The 17,744-nt window shown below is 40.3% G+C and overlaps 1 protein-coding gene across 1 annotated transcript; it reads left to right on the forward strand.

Annotated features, from left to right (window-relative positions):
- Window positions 1-626: 626 nt before the first annotated feature.
- On the forward strand, window positions 627-1,989 carry LOC128263685 (BTB/POZ domain-containing adapter for CUL3-mediated RhoA degradation protein 3). The gene is made up of 2 exons (XM_052998771.1): window positions 627-1,064; window positions 1,122-1,989. The coding sequence occupies exons 1-2, from the start codon at window positions 896-898 to the stop codon at window positions 1,844-1,846; spliced, it is 894 nt and encodes a 297-aa protein (XP_052854731.1). The 5' UTR covers window positions 627-895; the 3' UTR covers window positions 1,847-1,989.
- The last annotated feature ends 15,755 nt before the right edge of the window (window positions 1,990-17,744 follow it).

Raw genomic sequence — 17,744 nt, forward strand, 5'->3', positions numbered from 1 at the left:
GTCAAGGAACAACCGGGAATTCTGTGACACGCAAAACATTACTGACCATATTTGAAAGAGTTGGTGCATGGCGTTTTATAGGACTAGGCCAATACAATGATATATCGGCCTATACGAACGTTAAATTATTCACCAACCGCCGTCCATCAAAAGTCGCTGTGGCGTATGCAGAATATTTTGAGGGGTTCTTTCACTCTATCAAACTCTTTTAAAAGTACTTATTCCGGCTCATTTTTTATTTTAAGGCTTTGGGTTAGCTTTGTAATGGTTATCTGAACTTTTAATTGATGGCTTGTAGCTATTCTGTATTCAAATAGCTGCCTGGGGGTGCGTTAACCGCCCAAGCCTCCCTACTCTTTCCTGTACGCCTCTGGTTCACAGAATTAAAGATGGCCGCCATGTCAATTCAAATGCATTGGCGCCAAGACTTTTAAGTTTCACCGAATATGGCAAGCAAATAGTTGAAAGTTATTTTCAAAAAAATTTTAAATAACAATCAGGCCACAGAACACCCGCATGTTCCTCATTAATCGTTCTACAATTGTCACAAAGTCACCGACGCTAGCTTAACCCACATGGAAATTTTGGTATTTTGTTTTGAATGGGATGGTATTTTATGTTGACCACCGTAGCACTGTTTTATGAAAATTGATTCACAGCTAATCTATTTAGCGAACTGTTGTTTTGTTCAACTTGGTAAAAAGCTTTAGCCAAAATTGATCCATCAACGATTGAAAATGTTACGGGCGTGAGCAACGCCAACGAAAGCGTTTGCCGAAGCTCAGAACAAAAGGGTGTTATTGCCAAAAAAACATCAAGCTCAGGCGAAGTCTTGGGTTGCTGCGGACCTGCGGCAAGAAGCCATCAACTCGTGCTTCTTGCGAAATCGGAAAACATGTTAGGTGATCAGAAAATTTTGCTAAAAGGACATTCTTCACAGTATGTAAAACTAAATGTTGGTGGTCGCTTGTATTATACCACAATTGGAACATTGACTAAAAATAATGACACAATGCTGAGCGCAATGTTTAGTGGTAGAATGGAAGTACTGACTGATTCAGAAGGTTTGTTCTAGTTTATATGTCCAAATATAATAATATTAATAAAAAAAAACATTTTAGGATGGATTTTAATCGACCGCTGTGGAATTCATTTTGGAATCATTCTTAACTTTTTAAGGGATGGTACTGTTCCGTTGCCCGAAACTAACAAGGAAATCGCTGAATTACTTGCCGAGGCTAAATACTTCTGCATTACAGAGTTGGCAATGTCTTGTGAACGGGCACTATATGCGCACCAAGAACCGAAGCCAATTTGTCGAATTCCATTGATAACTTCACAAAAAGAAGAGCAGCTGTTAATCAGTGTATCTTCAAAGCCTGCTGTTATTCTTGTAGTACAGCGGCAAAACAACAAGTATTCGTACACAAGTACATCGGATGACAACTTACTAAAAAATATTGAACTCTTTGATAAGCTATCTTTGCGGTTTAATGAACGAATTCTATTCATTAAAGATGTGATTGGGCCAAGTGAAATCTGTTGCTGGTCCTTTTTCGGCCACGGCAAAAAAGTAGCAGAGGTATGTTGCACTTCAATAGTTTATGCAACTGATAGAAAGCATACAAAAGTGGAGTTTCCGGAAGCGCGTATTTACGAAGAAACTCTGCAGGTACTGCTTTATGAAAATCGCAATGCTCCCGATCAAGAGCTCATGCAAGCGACTTCTTCAGCCCGAGTAGGAAGTGTAAGTGGAACCAGTATGCATCAGTATACAAGCGACGAGGAGGAAGAACGCACTGGGCTGGCGCGATTACGATCTAATAAGCGGAATAATCCATCCTAATTTACGTATAAATTGAAAATAAGTTCGATTTTATTTATAACGATATTATACTTATATAGGTAAAAATAATAAGGTAACGATTGTTCGACGAAAAATTATATTTTTAATAAAACTTAAAATTCCTTGTAGTGTGATTTTGTATACATATATGTATTTTAGAAATGACTATTAAACAAAAACAATATCGAACAAAAACACCTCTTAGGGAGGTAAAAAGGTCGTGACGATCACACCGTAAACTTACAAAATTTATGATATCAATTTTCGTGACGAAAATTCATTAAGCATCCGACTAAATGTATAAATTATGTTTTGAGCGTGTTGTACCTCGCCACATTCCGTGAGGGGAAGGGGTGGTGACGTAATCGCCGCGTGGCTGATTGCTTTGTTGGGGCGTTTGGCGGAGATATTTTCCTCCACTGGCTGCTGGAATACTCCTTGCGAGTTCAGCGGCGTTATATTTTGGGAGAATTTATCTCCGTTGCCCTAAAGGCTAGGTTACCAATTAAGTAAAGACAGCGTTAGTTAGAGTTCAATTTATGCGCTGTGCACTGTTAATTACAAGAAATTCAAACTAAAACTTATCTAACTGTACGTCAGCTAAGCGCGGCCGGCAAGCCGACCGCTCGTACAGCAAAGTGCTAAAAATAGCAAAAACAGCCTAACTTTCCATACCGTGCACCAATAGAAACCAGCCACGGCCCCTAAAGACGCTTATGATGAATCTGCATACAAGCACTATTGTGATCCAATAATCACCCAAGATCTATATCGACTTATAATTACTCATTAGCAATGTTAACTACTCTTCCCTTAGAAATCTGACCGTCCCTCGGTCATCTGGAATTTGTCAACGATTTGTTGGATCTCCTGAGCATCTCGTCTCCTTGTCAGCATCATGATGACTAGGAAGGAACAGCTGATGAGGAGCCTGGCTCCAACGCCGACCGCGAACCAGGGTTCTGTAGTTCCAGCCGACTTCACTTCCTCCTTAAGCCCTTGGATAACCTCCAAGTTTTGGTTGTTAATTTTGCTTAATGCTAAGCGTGGGGTCGTGGTCGATGATGTTAAGTAACGGGGATGCAGCAATGCCCGGAGTTCTTAAAGCTTCACGTTGGTTTGAGTATTTGGTGCCATTAATAAAAGCAACTCGATCAAACGTTACGTTGTTTGAGCCGTTGGTGGTTATCTCAGGGCCGTCGTCAGTGCTGACTATAGCTGGGCACTCGATTATTATTATTACCCCGTCGTCTACCAATTTAATGGGGCTTAAGGTTGCAAAACGATGCGTAAGTTGTTAGTACGCAATCGGTGACTGCTAAGTCATCGCTGTAGCATTCGGATACTATGTTCTCCTTTAGTTGCAGAATGGTGTGGTGATGTGATACAGGGAAAATTGTGACCTTTTTACGCGTAGTTTTAATATAAGGGTATGCGATTAGCACATGAAAAATAATATCGGACTGAATGATTTTAATGTTACACGCCTCAACAAATACAAACTTCAAATCTTTTTGATTAAAAATTGCAGGGCTTATAATCCTATGGAATAAACTACTCATAAGGTCAGTATCGACTTCTAACAATTTTCTCATATGTGATTCTGGGAACAAATTAGACAGCCTACTAGTTTCTTCTATCATCATTGAAAATTCGGACAAATTGCTTGAGTGTCGAAGCAAGTTTCTCTGTTCCAAAGAAAGATTACATCTACTGTGTATAAAATGAAGAAGGTATGCTAAAGTGTATGAAAATAAAGTGGAAAAATTGAAAGGGACTTTATCTAAGGTTGTCCTTGTGGACCACCCTCCCTCTAATAAAGACAGACGTTCCCATATCTGGTTGTACACGCTCTTTTGTGTACAGTTTGGTTAGTTTTTTTTCCTAAACTTGTGTTATTTTTGAGGTATACTTTTTCTCCTACCTCAAAAATTCGGGTTTGTCTAGTGGGGTTGCACCTATCTAGATTGGCTTGTTGTGCATTTTTAATATTGCTGCATTGATCGTCATTGGCTGAGTGCAAGGCATACTTGGGCACCCTTGTCACTGGATGTATTGCTCAACGGGCAACGACCTCAACGGTATCATCAACCTTTTTGTCGATTTTAATACTCCAAGCTATCTCTATTAGGGTACTGTGAAATCGCTCCACTTGCCCGTTGGAGCTGCTCTGGAAAGGGGGTGCATTAACAATGTTAGTGTCATATTGATTTTTCAATAATGATGCTATGGTCTCCGAGTTGAAGGACGCCTCATTATCTAAATATATTGTTTTGATATTTGGAAAAAAAATATATCAGTTGTAATATGGGGCAGAGTACATCGACTATGGACCTCGAAGGTAATGGCTGTACTGCTCACTAAGGCAAGTTGGATGCATGCTAGTGTGGGGAGGTCGCAGTAAATAGCGTTAACAACATCTACTTTTACCAACTCTTTTACTAATCCGAACAGTGAGTCCTTGTTATTGAAGTGTCGGTTTTTGGTCCCCAAAACTATAAAATGTCGCCGTTAAGGCTGCTCTGCTTCTTCCAGGATAATTGATTCCTGTAGCAGTCCAAGGGCTTATCGTACGAAGACTTACGAACCCGTATATTCCAAACTATATCCTTACCCCATGGGAGCAGCAGATTTCGTAAACACAGAAATCAAATAGCTGTTAAAGGATGGCATGATCCGGCCTTCTAGGTCACCATTTAACAGCCCAACATGGGTTGTTGATAAAAAGGGACTTGATGCCGATAGCAATAAGAAGAAACAAACTATCGCCGATCGTTATCCTTTGCCAAGTATTCCTTTGATTCTAGCGAATTTAGGAAAGGAAAAAATTGTTCACTACTCTAGATTTAAAATCAGGATACCACTAGATTTATCTGGCAGAGAGAGACCGCGAAAAAACTGCTTTCACCATAAACGGAAGAAAGTAGTATGCAAAGTTAGTATGCTAAGTTAGAGGTTGATGGTCCGTAAAAATCTTGATCTTTTTTGTGCCGCATAGGTAATTTTGTAACTTCCCTATAGCCCAAACAATTGCCAATTACTCTCATTCTTTGGTTGCTTTAAGCTCTTTAAGCTTGCAATCTTTTAATGTGCGAGATATCATCGTGATTGGTCTGCTTTTTTGGGACAGTACCGCACCGATACCTTGCTGAAGAATTGGTGGTCATGTCGAAAGCGAGTTTAAAATCCGGATATCTTAGTATGACATCTTCTGATAATAAAATGTCTCGCAGGCGCTCAAACACTCTGCGTTGGGTCTCATCAAATTCGATAGCATCCTTTTTTGGCATGTGTTTGTTAACAGTGCCGTTCTCTCCCTTAAGTATGAGGGTAAGTGTCCAGCTATGTTAGCGAAGTCTTTGGCAACACTTCTGGTGTAACTGGCCAATCCCAGAAAAGACCTGAGACTGAACAATTTTTTTGGTTCAGTATACTCCTGGAAGGTTTTTACCTTTTCCGGGTCTGTTTTGGCTCCGTTTGATGTAACAATGAAATCTGGAAATTCAACGTTTCTTTGAAGAACTTGGTTTTGTCTGGTCCCACTCTCATGTTGGCTTCGCACCGGCATTTCAGGACTGTGTCAATGTGTCTTACGTGGTCAGCAACATTTTCGTAAAAAATTATCACGTCGTCTTCATAGACGTTACAAATTTTCCCTATCTGTTAACTTAGCACATTGACAATCGCCCTTTGGAAAATGCTAACGGCATTTTTTAGTCCACAGGGTAGACGGCAAAATTCATACTTTCTTCCGTTTATGGTAAAAGCAGTTTTTTAGCGGTCTCTCTCTGCCAGATAAATCTAGTGGTATCCTGATTTTAAATCTAGAGTAGTGAACAATTTTAGCCTTTCCTAAGTTCGCTAGAATCCAAGAATACTTGGCATAGGATATCTATCGGCGATGGTTTGTTTCTTCTTATTGCTATCGGCATCAAGTCCCTTTTTATCAACAACCCATGTTGGGCTGTTAAATGGTGACCTTGAAGGCCGGATCATGCCATCCTTTAACATCTATTTGATTTCTGTGTTTTCGAAACCTGCTGCTCCCATGGGGTAAGGATATAGTTTCGAATATACGGGTTCGTAAGTCTTCGTAGGAATTGTAGCAATGATCGAGGTATTAAAAGGTAACGCCTCGTTAGAGTGCAAAAATACTTGTTTCCTCTTAAAGATAATTTTTTTAAATTCATTTTTTACTGAATTTGTTACTTTGAAGTCATCGATATTTGTGAAGTTCACATTATTGCATTCGTGGTATTTGAGCTGATATGCTTCCATACCTGATTACGCTGTTACGTAGATCTTATGCCGCTCCGGCCTGCGTTAGCAAGTGGAAACCTATTATGGCATCAAACGTGTAAATGGTGTAATTAAAAAAAAAATTGAGCCTTTGTGCGTTAAACACATTTCTTTTACCTTACTGGAGCCATGAATGGAACTCACAGTGAATGGGGAGTCGACAAGCATTATGTTTTTAGCTCCTTTAGGGACTTTACATAACTCTTTGCCGCTTCAGTGTCTATGTATTGTTTATTATTTCCTTGCCTAAAATTCGTAGGATATCAAAATTTAGAAGATGATGGATCTATGTCCATTGGTTCCGGGGACTGATTTTGTTTACCCTGATCTACCCAGCTTGGGTTTTTTCTGGGCTGCGGTCGGCACCGGGATTTTTCCCTTGTTTCTCAGGCGCTCTTTCATCGTCATGTGTCATCACAATTTTGTTTGTTACGAGGGTCAATTTTCGTTCGACCACATTGTAGTATTGCATAAGGGCTTGGTCGAGCTGACGAACCGATTCAAGTCCCTGCCGTAATAGGCGCAAAGATGTCTTATCTGCGTGGGGGCAGTCTAATCTAGCTAAATTGGATTTAAAATTAAGTACTGTAGGTATTATACGAATTCAGTAGCGCGCGCGCTGGTACCTTTATTTTGTTTCTAATAATCGTAACGGCTTGGTAATGCGCACTACTCCCCGAGTACGATTCAAATAATTCATAGGCAACAGTGGCGGATTGCCTCAAAGCCACGTACTCATCTTGTACGCCAGTAAAATCTGGAATCAACTTCACTATGTGTAAAGGAATATCGCACTGTAGTGCTCCCGGTATTAACGCTACCCTCTGGTAGTATTCTGAAGTTGCTGGTTAACGGCACTTAACTGACCCTCGAATTCGGCTCTGAGCCTCAGTTCCTGATTAGTTAACGAGGCCTGAATTAATGCCTCTATTTGTCTCAAGTTTATGGCGTCTGTGATTTTTTTGCCTGCGCTCGTGCTGGTTGATATCTACGGGGCTCTCTACCTAACTCTTCTTCATTAACACTTTGAATTTCGCGTTTAGTTTCCGGACGGAAAACTCATAGGACCACTAACTGGTTGATACTAAACACAAGTTATTGGTAGGCCGAATGCTTTAATTCGACAAAAGTAATTTTATTTGTTAAATTTATATTAATAGCCGGGCGCGTCCGTAAAATTTGTATTCAGCGATTTGTAAGTCACATTTAAGATTGCCTTTATTTAAACTGTATAGGTTAAGATTTTGGATAATAATATTTAGGGATTATAACACATAACTTTCCATACCGTGGTTATGCTGAATCTACATACAAACACTAGGGTGATCTAATAATCACCCAAGATCTATATCGACTCATTAGTAATGTTAACTTATACAAATAAAATGTTCCCAATTGGCCCGCTTTAGCCAGATCGAATTGTTGCTTATCGCAGCGTGTCGAATTGGAACATTTTAAAAGTGTATACATTTAGTCGAATGTGCAAATACTTTTCGTTACGAAACAGAAAAATGCAACAAGCAACTGCAAGTGCACCGGGAAAGTACCGGGTGTTTTCAACACTCTGGTGTTTTTTATTACTGCAAATAGGGTGTGGGTACTTGCTTTGGAGTTTTTTGTGTTTTTTGAGTGCATTAATTTATTGAGGCAGACCGCAAACTCGGGCAAAGAAAGGATGGGTAAAGAGAAGTCACAAAACTGTGGCAATACCATGGTGTTATTGTGTTTATTTGAGCTGTTGTTGCTATATTTGGGTTTGCGGTATTTGCATATGCCTTGCAGCACTTACATATTTTTGTACATTAAACATTAAAAAAACAATTGATTTACTGCTCTATTGATTTCAGACTTTTTGGGTAAGTTGCATTGTTTTTTAGCTTTTTGTGCTGTTGCTTAAATTAACAAAATTACAACGTAGAAGGAACAAGTCGATCACAGACCTTGTTTAGTATTTTCTTTTTTATTTTGTTTATTTTTCTTTTGTGTTTTTTTTTAAGTAATAATGTACATTACTTGGAAAAATTAAAACCATAAAAAAACAAGTTATAATAAAAGGTAGAGTTTATACATATAGGAAAACAAAAAATTAAAACTTATTCTGTTGTATTTCTATTTCGTTTTCTGAAATAATCTTACCTGCTGAAGATAATAGTCTTTCAGCCCCTGCACTATTGGCAGGTATTAAAAGGACTTCGAATGCTAGCTTTGATAAAAGAGGTTAGCATTGTTTATTAATTTCCCACCACTTAATTGCTTTAAAATCTTTCACACACTCTTTCTTTGCAGTACCTATCAATTTCTGTCACTGGCGATTCCTTTAAATAGCAGTTAAAAGAAGCAACTAATGTCGTTTTTGGCACAGAAGCCTGGCTACTTGATGTATTTAACGATGTGCTTTCCGAATTGGACTGGAAAATGAGCGTTCTGTTAAAAAAAGCATTAAAGATAAGCAAAATACCTTAATTTCTATCAAGAAATTTTCCTGCAAGTGTGCAGCTCAATTATACCAGAAAAATGGCACCTTATGCCAAATGCCAAATATCAAAAAAAAAGGTTTTGAAAAATAATATTGTAATAATAACAATGTAAATGAAAAATCAAAACCCACACTGCCTTTTTAACGTTAAATTCAAACTTTATGGTTTTGTTTATTATATTGTGTTTATCAGTTTTCAGTTGTTACCTTTTGATAGTAAAAAATATTTCGTTTACATTTAAGCCTCGCTTTTTCATTCCGTTTTGTCGTCAACTCCAATCAATGAGCTAAATTGTGTTTTTTAGATACAATTTATTTCATCGAATGGTATTTTTATACCAAACTCATGTTCATATTTTTTTATCGGGTATCGGTTCTGACAATTTTTATCATTCATTGCTCATTGGAATCGTCATAGGTTGTCTTGCTCGCACTAAAATCGTATAGTTAAAAGAAAAAAGAATCAATGAATGAGGCCAACAATGTAGTGTCATAACCCCATAAATGAACGCCTTTGAAATTCTGTTAATTTGTTGCTGCACCAGAAAAGCTGGTTGCTGGTTGCGTTATCGCAGAACAGTCGAATCGTTATGCCACGACGAGCGACAAGTCTTCGGATGCAAAACAGAAACGCATTCGTGTATAATTCCGTAATGAGTTCGATATGAACTGCCTTTGATGAAAAGCATACAAAGATCGCAAAGCACGTTTTATATGGAGCTTTCCCTCTGATCCTGTAGGACGTGAAGAACGGGCTACAAAAATCCACGCCCAAAACTAGGCACGGTCGGCCTCCTTGCAACCAATCTGCTGGCAAGTCGCTCATCAACTGCTTTATGAAACGCGGCTTGTAACAGAAGCAGGTTGTGCAACTTTTCGGACCAATGAGCGTGCATTAATAACACAAAGTTTTTCCCGAAGGAGCGAAAGGAGAAGTTTGGGCCTAGCGTAAAGATTAGTTTTATGTAGAAATTCAACAATAAGTTTGGTCAGAGGATGTTTTCTGGGTAACAAGGCCGGAAACTTTGCGTCGAACGATATATCAGCCTTTTCTAGCCTTCCCCCAACTCTCATCACACACACTTCGAACCAAAGAGCAAAATCTGTAAAAATGGTGCAAGTCGTTGCAAGCTTGGCTGCAAATTCTGATTTCTTTGCAGTGCCACAATTTCGGAAGCATATGACTGAATTGCTGAGATAATTTTCCAGAATGTGAGATTCAGTGTGGTTGCAGGCAAATGTAGTATGTTTTTTAACCTTTATCGATGGGTTTGACCTTGTTGACACAACGATACATGTAAGAAAACTCTAATGAATGACGAAAAATTTGAGATAAGGTTACTTAATGATGACTTTGCTCCTGTCTGATCCACTGTGTTGCAAAGTAGAGTAGGTTGATTACATTGATTGATTACATAAGTGACGTGCAATTAATTTGTTGGGGCGGCCATTTGTCTATTGACTGCATAAGGAAATGTGGTTCTGATAACCACGTATTTGAGAGGATATCATTGGCGCGACATCCACATGATACAATGTCGAAGTTCTGATACTCTATTGCCTACAAAACATTCCAATCTTGATGCATGCATTTTCATCCACTGGAGCACGGTTTTTGAATCGGTCCACAAGTCCGATTGAGCAGCACTGCAGCGCAAAGGCATGTATATGATTTTAGTAGGTGCGACCTTAGACTTGGGAAAAAGCAAATTTACTTGCACTCCATCCTGAGTTTTCGTTCGGTTTAGATGAAACATCGAAACGCTCTCTTGGATGCATCCGAAAATCCACGAACCTCCGAAGTCGTCGAGTGAGTAGTATGTACAAATCGTGGTATTTTCAATACAGCTAGATTATTAGGGTCTACAAGTATTTCTTTCCAGTTCCCCATTAATGGGAGTAACCCAGTTGGTACCTTGTAGTAAAATCTTAAAACGTATAATGACCGGGCTGATGAGACCTAAAAAATCAAACCAACGAGCTAATACGGACAGAATGGATCGACGCGTGAAAACTTTTAAAGGCTGGCAGTTGAATTGAAATAGAAAGACATCTGGATTTGGCTGTCATGCAAATTCTTGCTGAATCGTCATGTTGTTAGCGCTGAGGCGTAACTTAGTCGTGAGACCTCCTGGTCGCAAGACGCAATGATGCGGAATATAATACTGCGACTGCTCACTATCTTCATTTGTTTACAAAAGTCATTTTCCCCAAGCTTTCGTACTCCTGCATGAATTGAAAATATGCTGCCTTGAGCTGTCGACGCTCTAGTGTCTTAAATCTCGACAGTGCATTTCTTTATGAGGCTCCAAGCTTTTCAGAACTCACCTTGAATGGAAACCTGTCCTGTTTCCTTCCATCTTCAATTTGAGTTACTTACTCCCGGAAATGGTCTTCAGCGAGCTGTTCTTCGCTGGTGTAAGTTGGTGGAGTTTGCGCGTTGTCTTCAATCTTCCAGAATTGATTTAGTGTTTGCTGAAGTATATCCTTCTGTTGTGTAAAGTGACACCGAATCACCGAGCATGATTCGCCGAGCATGATTTTACCTTCACGAATAGCATTAAAGAAGCACTCTGTGTTGATTAAAGTCTTAATTTTATTTGAACTAAAAAACTGGGGATCTGTTAGTACGATGTCCGGCGTGATGTTCCAGCGGGAACCATCATTATTATAATTATGACTATCTGAGTCGTTAGTTCGATATTTTAAAGTGGTGGTGACGACAGAGCTAGCTGGCTGTCTTGTACCAGAAATTCCGCTAACTTCTTGGAACAGTCTTCGTCTCTGCAATCGCTTGGCGGTTTCCTTTGTAATGAAACCCACCTCCGAGCACGAATTGAGTAGAGCCCGTATAAGATGAAGCTTTCCATGCTTGTCTTTGATTTGAATTGACACGTTTTCGATTTATGTTTCTTGTACCAGCAGTTGGTGCAACAACCTGCAATTCAGACGCGTCGTAGCGATGATGGATTGATAACTCGGTAAAACACTTGCACCGGCCGTAGGAGAGTTCATGATTTCCTCAGCAGTCCCAATGGAAAGTAATGATCCTGATGACAGAAAACTGAGTAGATAATTGATATTATCTATAGTAGGCAAATTCAGATAATTGTGTATCATATTAAGGAATGAGCTTTTAAACCATTTAAAGCCAGGGTTTTTTCCATCGAAATGTGGTAGTTTATGCTTTGACAACCTGGCTGTGTGGGTTAATACGATAGCCACGGAAGTGTTTTACTCGTGGTTTGGTTCCCGTCCACTTATGATGTTTTTGGCCTGCTGGCCTGCTGCTCTTGGCAGCTATAAATTCCTTTTTTTTTGCCTGCACGCTCATTATCAATGCTATTCAGATTTTCCATTTGTTTATGAATATTAGATAATTGTCAGTAGTGGCTCTCTAGGATTTGCAGTCTGGACTGAATATTCCCGTCAATATTTGAAATGCGCTTGAGCACGGAAATTTGTTAAATTCGCATCTGCGGATGCCATCAGTATGCGTTCTTCGCTGTTAGCCGGCATGATGAAATTGCAGCAATGAAGTTGGCGCCGAAATTACCTCAACATTTAAATAGTCGTCCAGCAACTACATTCAACGCTAACAGAAATCTACAGGGTCGTTTTTCAAACAAGAACGGATCTGAAGTTTGAATGCGAGCACGAAGCAATTTTAGATGAGGTATTTAAACATATGTATATTATACTTGTCCCAGTGTGACAAAAAGAATGCTGACTTTACAATATGACAGGCAGCCGGCGCGCTATCGTAAGACCATGGAATTTCATAGGGAACGAGCGAAGAGAATTGTTCATAAAGGTCAATGACCGAATTTCACACTTTTTAGAAATGGCAGTACTATCCAAGATCGCTGGTAACCAAATAAGTGCAGCACTCGGAAGTCGAGAAATTCGACTGGGAATGCAGACTTTTGCACCCAAATGATCTGAATTCAACTTCTCCACGGAGTGATCGATCTGTTTGCATTGATCAGAACAGATTTGGAACGGAACGGGTATTTCATAGGAACGAAGGAATTCACCTCTTACTACTCTTGGCACTAAGAACTTTATATAAGGGGACTGCAGATCAAAGCAGGAGAGGAAAAAAAAGAACAACTGCGAACCGCCGAAATATCCGAGTGACATCGCGGTGTAAAAGTGCTCGTGATCCTGGCCTTGCGAAAATTTAAAGGCTTATTCGAGTGGATACCAAAAAATGATTAGTTAATCTTCGATTATTGGGTCAAGGATATCATCGTTTTTAAGTGTTAAATTCAAGAACGACTGCAGACTTACAAATATAATAAATCAATACATCGTTAAATGCAGTAAAATAATACACATGAATTAAATTCAAATATATTAAAAATGTGCAATTAAAATAAAGTAATGTATGCACTGCAAAAATTAAAAAATGACGAGACGCACAACCGTTTACGAAATCGTTGATTATAACCGACAGATTTCCGAAGTATTTTTACATTCTTATTTTGAATATCAATCTACGCTTAGTCCAGAATGTGATTAATATCCAGGCCTTTGAAAAAGTGAAAACAGTTGTTCCTGCCAGCAATACACCGTTCGCTACAATGTCTTTATAAGTGAAACATACTATAATCATGTAACGTTGGACACAAATAAAAAGGGTGAGTGCGTTAAAAAACGTTCGTAAAAATATTTATAGTAAAAACATCATACAAGAAAGGAAGTACACTTTGGCAAGCCGAAATTCATATACCCTTGCAGCTATTGCAAAAATTAAATATTCTTGAAAACATTAAAATTATGATTTACTTGCGTATATGTCTAAAAACATTGAAGCTATGATGATTTGCAGCTCAATTATTCGATAGTTCCTATGCCAGCTATATGATATCGTTTCCCGATTATTATAAAATTAAAAGCGTAATTCTGAACTGCCAAATTATTAATAAGTCAAAAAGAATTTAAAAAAAAGAAATAGAAAGTAACAAATTAAAAAGTTTAAAAAAATTTAAAATTTAAAAGAAGTTACAATTTTTGTTTAATTTTTTTTCTTGTATGCCTGCCCAGGACAGGCTTCTGGTATTTATTGATAAGTTAAGGAAGCAGCAATAGAATTCTGCAATGGCTCCAGCGGCTGCAATTGACATCCTGTTGGTACGCTCTGATCAAATGATGTTGATGATGACGATAACGTTGCAAATGCTATCGGCGCATTGCGATGACTATTTACGGGCTAAATATCGTAATTTGAAACGCAACATTGACATTCTACTTATTTCGAAGACACATTTTACCAGCCGTTCTTTTTTCCGTATTTATGGATATGCTGTATACTCCGCAAACCATCCTGATGATCCGCATCTCTGTGGTGCTGCCATTATCGTTCTCCCTCGACTAGCACCTTAGCGTCATTTGCAAACAGTTGCCATAATTTTGGTCACTGGCTTTGGCAGAATTTCGTTCGGTGCTGTCTACTGTCCTCCTGGTCATCATTTTTGGTCAGCTCATGCATATCTGCGTCTGTTTGCCTCTGTGGGTAATCGCTTCCTTATTGGAGGGGATTGGAATGCCCATCACAAATTCTGGAGATGCTGGCGTTCGTGCACTCGGGGAAACACTCTTATGTCTTTTGTTTCTAACTCAAGTATTCGGATTCTGGCCACTGGGGGTCCTGCGCATTTTCTTTGGATTAATAACCACCTGCCGAAGGCTATTGATTTTGCGGTGTACAGATTCGTCCCGTGTAGCCACCATGCTATCTCGGAGTGTGAAGATTCGGTGCCCGACTTTCTGCCCAGACTCAGGAGCATCCCTCTCTTGCTACCGTGAAAGAAGTTGATTCCTCTGTTGTATATTGGTTTTTTGGAAATTTTCCTCTCGTTCCAGGACAAGATATGGTCCGTCGTTCGGCGATTTTAACGGAGCGTTTGATGAAGACATGTGAGCACGTCAGGAGGTGCTTGTGAACGAATGAGGCCTTGTTGTAGCGTGTTGCGCGACAGCTCGTTGAAAAGATCAGACTCGAAATGACGTCCTTGGTCCGTTGTGATGATACATCACAATACACGCTGATCTTGGCAGCTGAAGAATACGCAATTGTAAAAAGATTTGCCCGTTTTAATGTCTCTCAATAGGCGGTTCAGCTCGTCGTCAGTTTCTTGTAGCGCACTTGTCATGCAAAACTCGGCAATAAACGACAACCTGTCTTTGCGATGCTTTCTTGGGATTCTGCCGAAGTGCATATACTAGTGGCTTGTGATCGGTGTAAATGGTGCAGTCGCGTCCTTCGATCATAAAACGATTGAACTTGAGGGGCTAGAAGATTATTAACAGCTCCCGGTCGTACGTACTGTAGCGCTATCGTGTGTGTCATGCGCTTAGAGTAGAAGCTCAGTGGCTGCAGTTGCCCGTCGTTTACCTGGTGGAGCGCTTCAGCGATCGCATAATTTCTGGCGTTGACATGGAGGGCAAGGGGCTCTGGCTATTGGGTGCGCCAACGGTGTTGCGCTAGTCCACACCACCGGCGATTGGTCGTTCTTCTTGTTGCCAGGGATGAGCGCTTGTAGAAGGCCTTGAACGACTTCTGATTGCGGCAGAAACGGCGGTAATAGTTCAGTAGTTAAAGAATCGAAGCCATTCGCAAATCTCTGACGACTTCGGGAACTCATTGGTTCACTCGTTCGACCTTTGGGAATACGCCGCGATAGAGTGTCCCAGATATGGTACGTCAGACTTTCCAAAAACACTCTTGGCCGAGTAAATGCAACGAAGGGTTTTTCTGGGTTTATTCGCTCGCTACGAATGTCGTGCGGCTAGCTCAGAAGATGTAAGTGTTCGTCCCAACAAATTTATATAAACCTGACCGCCCTATTTGTCAGTGAAAACGCAGAGACAGATTTGGAATATACGAAGATCTTTTAATCGCCGACTTGACCCTCGGCCGGGGTTTTGTATTGACAATATGGAAATATGCTCCTTCCCACGTTGAACGTCTCGCTGGATTGTGCTTGCTGTGTCTCCCTCGCCGGTTTCGCTCGCGACGCCTTCTGTTGGCCTTGGATCGGCGGGATTACAGGGCTTAGGGATGCGTTACCGTTCCCAGACTAGCGTGAACAGGCACTGTGCTCTCAAGGCGTGTGCCTTTCGCAGCCGCAGCCTCCTGTCCCTTGCTCTGTCCCTGCCGGTCGCACCGGACGTCGGTTTAGTTTCCACCTGACGGTTCAGAAGTACGCCGGAAGCCGCCAACGCGGGTTAATCGCCAGGTTCTAGACGAACGCTTTCACCCTACCCTCTCTGCCACATACTTTAGAATTCGAAGTATCTGATGCTCGCACGGCGCTTGTTGTTCGTCGTCCTGGGTGTCCTCGTTGTCCTTGCTCACAAATGTCGGCGATATACACTGCCATAAAGTCGAAATCGCCGAAGATGTTATTATTGTGCCGCTGAAACTTTTGCAATGCATTGCGGAGTCCAAATTCCATCATGTTAAACAAAACAAGAAAGGATGCAAGCTTCGGCAAGCCGAATTTGATATACCCTTGCAGGTATTGCAAAAATAAAATAATCTTGAAAACATTAAAATTATGATTTACTTGCGTATATGTCTAAAAACATTGAAGCTATGATGATTTGCAGCTCAATTATTCGATTAGATAATTACGTTTATTAAAAAAAATGTTCCTTATACTTATATTGTTCCATGGAAGCTTTATGTTATAGTCGTCCGATTTCGATGAAATTTAAAACGTAATTCTAAAATATTTAGCCATTACTATATGTCGAAGGACTAAAAAATACTAAATTTTAACACAGCAAACTTATTAAGTTTTATAATTTTTCAGAGGGTATTATAATTTTAGTCAGAAGTTTGCAACGTAGTGAAGGTAACCTTTCCGACCCTATAAAGTATTTATAGTCTAGATCAGCAACACTAGGAGAGTCGATCTAGCCATGTCCGTTTTTCCGTCTGTCTGTTTTCATATACAATTTTGTAGGGAACGTACATATGGCCTGATTGAAAGCTCTTAGCTTATCGCATACCAAAAATCTGTTGATGTATATGCTTTGGGATACACTGACTTTCGATTAGATCAAAAAAAAAACGACAAGCCGAAGTTTATATACCCTTGTAGCTATTAAAAAATTTAAATATTCTTTACAACATCTAAATTTCGATTTACACGCGTATATGTCTAGAAGCATTGAAGCTGTTGCGCTGATACGCAGGTTTATAATATTTGCCAAGCCCAGCTTAAATAGAGATAGAATGTAATGGTTTTAATACGTTACAAAAGGTTTATTCGCTTGGTTTTAGATACACGTGTCTCTGGCTTAAGTTGTAGTATAAAAAAAGAAGTGAAAAAGTGAGCGTTCCAGCATTGCCATATGCAACACCTTGAGAGAGCGAGAGAAATCGCAAACGCATCAATGAGTGCGAAATAAATATGTGTTATACCGTACAATAGATCTGATTGATAACACTTGAACTTAGCGCTAATCTCCTCCAACATTCTCCGCCCCTTGAAAGAACCTAGTGTTATTTCAATTACAATCAGCGGGCAGGGCGGCGATTTTGTGGATGGGCCTGTGTCTTCGTGAATGATCACTAGGTGACGATCACTGATGCTCGCACGGCGCTTGTTGTTCGTCGTCCTGGGTGTCCTCGTTGTCCTTGCTCTGCCTCCGGATGTCTCGACTGGCTCCGCTCCTTGTTGGCGTAGCGCTAGTCGCACTAGGACCTTGTACAATTCCTGCAGGACGCTCAGGCATACGTCGGAGTTCGCCAATGCAGTCCTTGTAGGCATGCAGCTAGTTCAAGACAACTTTCCTTCTTAGCCCACGGTTTCTCGTCGAAGGATTCAATTTGTTCAACTCTGTTGGACACGCCGGGTGGGATGCCAAGCTCAAATCGCGACAGACGACGGTTTTACCATTCGACCTTTCGCCCTCTGCGCACGACACCAATTTCAGGGTCCGAAGTATGGCGCAGTCCCGTTACATCCTTCTGTCCACGGCCCTTCGCTTCTCTCTTGTATTGCTGTCCCTCTCGGACTCTCCCCATCCTTGTCTGGTGCTCAGGGCACCACTCTCTCTCGCTGCGTAACTGGTAACTGGTAGGCCATTGCTTGCATGCGCCTACTC

Source organism: Drosophila gunungcola, unplaced genomic scaffold (assembly GCF_025200985.1).
Source record: "Drosophila gunungcola strain Sukarami unplaced genomic scaffold, Dgunungcola_SK_2 000010F, whole genome shotgun sequence".
Classification (NCBI taxonomy): Eukaryota; Metazoa; Arthropoda; class Insecta; order Diptera; family Drosophilidae; genus Drosophila; species Drosophila gunungcola.

What these genes read in the sequence shown, in the direction of transcription:
- LOC128263685 (XM_052998771.1), top strand. Translation starts at nt 896, where the DNA reads ATGTTAGGTGATCAGAAAATTTTGCTAAAAGGACATTCTTCACAGTAT. An exon ending in AGTACTGACTGATTCAGAAG is followed by an intron (nt 1,065 to 1,121) that starts GTTTGTTCTAGT and finishes AAAACATTTTAG; the next exon opens with GATGGATTTTAATCGACCGC.